Source organism: Callospermophilus lateralis, chromosome 7 (assembly GCF_048772815.1).
Source record: "Callospermophilus lateralis isolate mCalLat2 chromosome 7, mCalLat2.hap1, whole genome shotgun sequence".
Classification (NCBI taxonomy): Eukaryota; Metazoa; Chordata; class Mammalia; order Rodentia; family Sciuridae; genus Callospermophilus; species Callospermophilus lateralis.
In genome coordinates this window covers 3,317,746-3,325,324 of record NC_135311.1, presented here as the reverse complement: position 1 = coordinate 3,325,324, position 7,579 = coordinate 3,317,746, and the positions used below count along the sequence as shown (strand labels likewise).

At 46.1% G+C, this 7,579-nt stretch overlaps 1 protein-coding gene across 1 annotated transcript; it reads right to left on the bottom strand.

Annotated features, from left to right (window-relative positions):
* Positions 1-244: 244 nt before the first annotated feature.
* Psmb4 (proteasome 20S subunit beta 4) lies at positions 245-2,852 on the bottom strand. The gene is made up of 7 exons (XM_076861513.1): positions 2,677-2,852; positions 2,235-2,441; positions 1,864-2,010; positions 1,557-1,638; positions 945-1,061; positions 549-637; positions 245-356 (listed from the first exon to the last, which is right to left on the bottom strand). The coding sequence occupies exons 1-7, from the start codon at positions 2,814-2,816 to the stop codon at positions 344-346; spliced, it is 795 nt and encodes a 264-aa protein (XP_076717628.1). The 5' UTR covers positions 2,817-2,852; the 3' UTR covers positions 245-343.
* Positions 2,853-7,579: the final 4,727 nt, after the last annotated feature.

The window sequence follows — 7,579 nt, the reverse complement described above, 5'->3', positions numbered from 1 at the left end:
GAGAAAAAACTCTTCTAGAATCTAGTGCAGTAGGGAAATTTTTTCCAAGAGCAGCCAGTTGTCACAAAAGATCAAGTGTGGCTTCTACAGGAAACTGCCCCAGATTGACTATCACAGATCTTCTGTACCTTCATACATAGAATGAAGAGCCTAAGGTAATCTGACCAGGGAGAGAGATGATGCACAGCAGTGTTTGTAGTTTAGCCCTTGGTGTGACCCAGTCAGAACAAAACCACTCAGCAAGTACTTTGAAGGACTGATTTATTTTACAAAAGAAAGGCTACCTTTGAACCAACCAAGTTCAAAGTTAAAGGTTACAACTTCAGGATAATGCAGCTGTATTTCATTCAAAGCCACTAAAAAAGAAAAGAGCATTAAAAAATTAGAATAAAAAGTATAAAGGCATCAATTTCTAAAAGCAGCTCTACCCTCCAACCAAAATCTTCAGGTGGAACCCTCCAGAAAAGCCCAGCTTAGTGCAAGCCAACTGACATCCAACTATTCTACCACCTACTGTTTTCCCTACTCTAATTTTAAATTTCAGTCACCTGATCATGTGGGCAATATCCCAGTTGGTCTCTGCAGACAGTGGTCCCTCTATTTCAACACCTTTTTCAGTTACAGTGGCGATTTGAAACTGAAAGAAAACAGCTTTCAATGAAAATGGACAAGCTCAAATGAAGGAGTGTGTGCAAACCTCCCCCCAAAAATATGGAGTTATAGAAGTGAGCTAATCTGTTCAGGGTTTACAAGTATCTACAACCTGCCAATTAGGTTACCAGATTTTTTTTTAATATATCTCTAATTTGTAGTTAAACACATTATATGTAGTGCTGAGGATCGAATCCAGCGCCTCGAACAGGTGAGCTAGGTGAGTGCTCTACTGCTGAGCCACAACCCCAGCCCCTAGGTTACCAAATTTTTATTATTCATTCATTCCTCACCCTGTTATAAGAGCGGGCATCTCGATAATACAGCACTCGCATGCAGCGTTCTACTAGTTCTCGGGCCTCAGCCTGGCTCAGCACTGGCTGTTTCTCCAGAACTTCTCGAAGAAGAGGCTAGAGATTGAGGAAGAAAAATGTGGGAGACATAAGGGGATGAGTAATAGGCTCTTTGTCTCTAACGCATACTATAAACAGGCATAAATGAGTGAAGAGGTCTACCTATTTTGTCAATGAAATGCTTACTAAGACACTTTTTAAAGAGAATTTTTTAAATATTTATTTTTTAGTTTTCAGTGGACACAACATCTTTTTATTTTATTTTTATGTGGTGCTGAGGATCCAACCCAGCGCCTCACTTGTGCCAAGTGAGCACTCTACCACTGAGCCACAACCCCAGCCCCGTAAGCCCCTCTTAAAGGGTTAGAGCACCCATTCTGTGCACATACTGAATCTAAGTGCCAACTATAGATCTGATACAAAGAAAACCAACTGCCCAGCCTAGGGATCCCAGCATGTCCCTCATCAGAATTCCAAGAGCAGGGAAGCAGACAACCACTAAATCCTGGATTTACTACTCTCCTCTCTCCCACCTCTGGACCCACTACTTACCTGAGCCAAGTATGCACCATAACCAGTGGCCAGGGAAGGGGCTTCATAAGCTACACCAAGCATGTCCACATAACCAAGGAAGCTAAGGACACAAGGGAGCACAGAACTCATTTAAGCTTAAGTTTCTTAGCTGAAGAATAGGTAGCTAAGGACACAAGGGAGCACAGAACTCATTTAAGCTTAAGTTTCTTAGCTGAAGAATAGGTTCATGGTTTCTGAGTTACAAGAGAAGGATGGGGGGGGGGGGACAGACACTACACAGGAGCTAGGTTGGGTGGTCAAGTAAGTTATCTGTATTCAAATAAACCTCTCTCCATCGGCATAGCCTCCGATGACCATGGTGTTCCACAGAGGGTTCATCTTGGAGCGGCGGCTGTACATGGCCCTGGTCAGCCACGAGTGAATAGCTCTAGGGCTATAGCTGTGTCCATCTCCCAACAGTTCCTCATCAATCCTGAAAAGGAATTGGTTGTGATAAAAGATTGAGAATGGAAGTTGGAATCTCCATCCACCCCAAAAAGAAGTCATCAAGATCTAATCACTTCCGCCCGCCCCGGCCACACTTCTGACCCACAACTCCCCCAGGTTTGGGGGCAGCCTCGAACCTTCGCCCCGCTCAGGGAATAAAGCAGGGCCTCCACCCCGACCTGGAAACTCCGCCTGGGCGCCAGGACTTACACCATCTGGCCGAGGACCTGCTTCAAATACTGGAAGTCGGCGTAGTCCCCGGAGGCTCCCAGCATAGTGCTGTTGTTGACGCGCATGATGCGGGAGATGTTGCGGAAACGGGCCAGCGAGCCGTAAGAGCCCAGCATGTCCGCGGCAATCACCACGCCGCCTTCGAACTTCACGCCGAGGACCGAGGTCCCGGTCACCATGGGGTTCCTGAGGGGTGGGGAAGTCTGGCGACGGGCGGCGCGGGGACGGCCCCGCGTCCCCTCTCCGAGCACCGGGCTCCGCTTCTGACCTGCAGGTCACCTGCATTCTCCGCGCCTCCCCTGCGATTCGCACGCCCCGGTAGTCCCCCGGGAGTCCCCACGTCGCCCTGCCTCGCTAAGAACCAGCCGGGAGCACCAGGCCCCCGGTCCCACCCCTAGGCAGCCTCAGGGGAAGGACTTACTGGGTTCTCGTGATTGGACCCCCGCAGAGCGCGGACGCAGGGCCCATGAAGGGATCCGGAGTGGATGGGATGCGATAAAACTGCCCAGGTGCCGGACCCCCGGCCCAATGGCCAGACCGCGACTCCAAGAACGGTTCCATCTTAGTCACGGTAGCAGAAGAAATGAAAGCGCCGGCGCCCGCGGAAGCGGAAGTGGTCCTTCAGTGCAACACTTTTCTTCTTCCCGAAAGCCACTTCCAGTAGCCATGTTGGTGAGGTCATATCCGAAGATATCGTGGGCCTCTGTAGCCCCTGAGAACTACGGTGGGAGTTGCTCAGCGTCGAGTCGCGTCGCGTCGCGTCTGGACCGTATTCTGATAGTCGTTTCAAGGAGGAGGGATGTGAAGGGCGGGTATGGGGTAGGGGGGCGGACACTTGGAAACACCGACCCGAGCGAGGAGTCGGCCCTTCTGGTGTTTCTTTGGGGTTGCTACAAATAAAAATAAAAAGCGAATGACAACATCGCCGGGCGTGGTAGCCCTCGCCTGTAATCCCAGCGGCTCGGAGGCTGAGGCAAGAAGATGGCCAATTCGAGGCCGTTCGCAGCAATTTGGCGAGGGCCGGTGTGTCGGGGACGGTTCAGCGGTGGAGCTGCCCGGGGCCGCGCGGCCGGCGTCCGCCCTCAGCACCGCAAGGTGGACAGGTGGAGGGGCTGCATCCGCCCACAGCCAAGGAGTATCTCGGGGAAAAAGAATAAAACGGTATCGTTCTGTTGCATATTGTTTGCATGTACGAATATGTAACAAGTCCCATCGGTATGTACAACTATATCGGACCAATAAAAAGAAAAGTGGTAAAAAACAATGTAAGAATTAAAAGTTTAAAAAAAAAAAGAATTAAAAGTTAATAAATGAAAATAAAAAGGACTGAAAATGTGGTTCAGTGGTTAAGCTTCCCTGGGTTCGATCCCCAGTAAGCCCCCACCACCCCCGTCCTAAAAAAAAAGGAAGTATCAGTGAATCCAAAATCTGTACCTCCTCGAAATCAGCCCCATGTGGCAGGCATTACTCAACCCATTTCATAGATAAGAAACCAGATTTGAGGCAGACTGATTAATCCCTGTCACACCACCAGGAATGGTGGCGATGAATCTTCAGACCCAGAACCTCAGATGGCTCACTTACTCTCTGGGACCTCAGACAAAACGCTGAGAATTTCCTTATTGTCAGATGCCTTTAGTCACCTCTTAAGCAGCAGAAACATTCCACTGAGACTGCTGTGGTGGTGCAGGCCTGTAATCCCAGGGCTGGGGAAGCTGAGGCAGGAGGATTGCAGCTCAAAGCCAGCCTCAGCAACAAGGAGGCACTAAGCAACTCAGTGAGACCAAAAAAAAATAGGGCTGGGGATGCGGCTTGGCGGTGTAGAGCCCCTGAGTTCAATCCCCAGTAACCTCCATCCCCACCAAAAAGAAAAAGAAAGAAACTAAATTCCCGGGGTTCCCCTCTCAATGTGACCCTAGGCAGGGCTGGAAGCAGTGTCTTTAATCAAACTGGTAGACCTTGTCCAAGGTAAACAGTCTGACACTAGTTTTAGTGGTAACAACAGATTTTAATTCCTTGTTCTTTAAAAATAGGTATTCTGAACACTTTTCTCCTGAAATCTGTATTCCACCCAGAGGCTCACTCATAAATACTAGATGCTCAGTTGTGGTGAGAATTGACTTGAGGGAATCCAGGAAAGCTGGCTCCTCGCTACCCGAGATCTGATCATATAAACTTCAAATCAACCTGCCAGCAACTACCTGGCTCCATGCTTGTTCAAGGTGGCTGGCTGGTTTTAAGACTCTGGTAGAGCTAGTACCAATTCCAGAGATCAGGAAGGAAGCTAAATGCTTAAATTTAGAGTCTAAAAGAAAAGTGAAGGATCAGAACTGTCCAGCCTGAGAGTGGGATGACAGAAACCAAATCACTGAGGGCTGGAGCTGCAGCTCAGTGGTAGAGAGAGCACTTGCTTGGCCTGTGCCAGGCCCTGGGTCCAATCCCCAGTGCTGAAAAGAAACAAGAAGGAGTAGGAGCAGGAGCGGCTTGGCAGAAATCAAATCACCGGCAATGCAATATTCCAAAGCTCTGGCAACTCCGCTAAGGTGTCCAGTTGACTCTTACTTTTTCTTTTTTTCCTTAAAGCCTATTTTTTTTTTTTTTTAGTTGTAGATGGGCACGATACCTTTATTTTATTTATTTATGTGGTGCTGAGGATTGATCCCAGTGCCCCACATATGCAAGACAAGTGCTCTACCACTGAGCCTCAACCCCAGCCTGGATGGCTCTTACTTTCAGTTTACTTAGCATCTAATTGGTTTTGTGACGGGGCAGGAAGTCCTTGATTATAGGGATTCCCAGAAATCATCAGAAAGCAAATAAAACTAGACTAAGTTGGAATTAATAACCATTCTCACCACCACTCCGCAAACATTTTCACTGTTCCACTTTTTAAAAGAATGGAATTTGAAGCTTCAGTCCCCAAACAGTGATCACTTCCTGACCTAACCTGGCTGTAGAGGTTATGACACAAAGATGAGAAAGAAAACACGTCCACTTTGTCCAGCCTGCGTCAGCATGTTGACCTCCTTCCAAAGACTTTCTCATTTTTATGTCCTTTAGAGTTCAAGTCTGTAACACCCACCCAGCGCTCATCACACTTGTTAGAAGACTGCCTGCTTCCTAAAGGAAAGTCCCACCAATGTAGAAACTGAGTCTTACAGTGGTGCCTTCGAATGCACAAAGGCTCTGTTGTTTGGTTGTTGTTTTGCAGTCCTGGGGATTGATCCAGGGGTTCTTACTTGCTATGCAAGTGCTTTTTTTTTTTTTTTTTAAAGAGAGAGTGAGAGAGGGAGAGAATTTTAATATTTATTTTTTAGTTATCGGTGGACACAACATCTTTGTTTTGTATGTGGTGCTGAGGATGGAACCCTGGCCACACGCATGCCAGGCGAGCGTGCTACCGCTTGAGCCACATCCCCAGCCCCTATGCAAGTGCTTTACTACTGAGCGACATCACCTGATCTTTTTTTTTTTTTTTTTAATTTGAGACAGATATAGACTGGCATAGAAGACTGTCTTTTCCCCAATGAATGGTTGCTTTCTGTTTTCCGTCCATTTTAATCCTTGTCCAGTCATTTGATCATGTAGGTGAGCATTTACTTCTGGCCTCTCTCTTCTAATTCCATTGGTCTAAATTTCTGTCTTTATGTCAGTATCAGAGTGTCATTTACTGTAGGTTTTGAAATCTGGATTATGAAACCTCTAATTTTATTCTTCTTCAAGGCTGTTTTCATAAAAGTGTTATGGGGTTTTTTTGTTTGTATTTTTTTTTCCTTTTTAGTTTTATTTTTATAGACTATTTCCTTTGGGATAGAGATGGACAGTTGTTTTCTTTTGGAACTTTGAAGATGTTATTTCACTATCTTCTGGCTTCCATTGTTTTTGTGGAGGAGTTACCTCTTAGTCATAGTTTTATTTCCGTGAAGGTAGGACATTTTTCTCTGTCTCTCTCCCTCTCTCTCCCTCTCTCTCTCAACCCCCCCCCCTTTCTGAATTCTCTTCTTGGGCTTATGGTTTGGAACTGGAATGTCCCCAAAGGCCCTTGCGTTGAATGTTTGGTCCCCACCCCATGACACCCGTGGGAGGTGGAACTTTAGTAGGTGGGGCCCCGTGGAGGACAGCTAGGTCATTAGGGGCGTGCCCTTGAAGAGGATAGTGGGACTGTACTTCTTCCCCTCTTTCTCTCTTCCCCTCCTGCCACCTTCCTCACCTTCTGGCCACCGCGGGGTAAACGGCTTCCTTTGCTCTGTGGTCTTACTATGAGGTTCTGCCTCACCACGCGCCCAAAGGCAATGGGATCAAGTGATCATAGATAGAAACCTCTGAAACCATGAGCCAAATAAACCTCCCTAGTTTACCCCGGGAGTTTTGTCACAGTGGCAGCTGACTGACAGAGTGTGCTACTAGGGTACGCCTGGGCAGGATTTTATCTGTATCTAACCTACTTGCATTTGCTAAGCTTCTTCAGTCTGTGGGTTGAATCTTTTATCAGTTTTGGAAAATTCTTGGCCATTATCTCTCTCTCTTTTTTTTTTAAGAGAGACAGAATTTTTAAAATATATATTAATATATATTTAGTTTTGGTGGACACAACATCTTTATTTTATGTGGTGCTGAGGATGGAACCCAGCACCGCACGCATGCCAAACGAGCACGCTACCGCTTGAGCCACATCCCCTGCCCCATTATCTCTTTGAATATTGCTTTTGCCCAAACTTCTTTCTCTTCTCCTCTGGGACTTCAGTCGTGTGCTAGATATTTGAGCATCTCGTGTTTCCTGCTTTTGTTTGTTGTTGTTGTTGTTGTTTTCATCCTCTCTCGAGGGCTTCACTTGGAGCATTTTCTACAGACCTCTCTTTGAATTCACTCCTCAGGCTCTGCTCTACTCAATCTGCTGTTAAACTCCTAACTTAGTTAATTGATTTCAGATTTTGTATTTTTTCCAATTTTAGAATGCCCATTTGACATTTTTATAGACTACAGTCCTCTGTCTAAATTCTCCATATTTTCATCATTTTCTCTATTTTTTTTAATAATTTTTTTTAGTTTTATTTGGACACAATATCTTTATTTTACATTTATTGGTGCTGAGGATCCAACCCAGTGCCTCGTGCACACTAGGCAAGTGCTGTACCACTGAACCACAAGCCCAGCCCTTTATTTTCTCTATTTTATTTAACATGTCTATCATAGTTATTTTTACATTCTCAAATGCTAACTCTAATATAGATGGTCCCTCACTTATGATGATTCAACTTATGATTTATCACCTCTACAGTGGTGCAAAAATGTTCCACATTCAGTGGGGAAACCATACTTTAAAA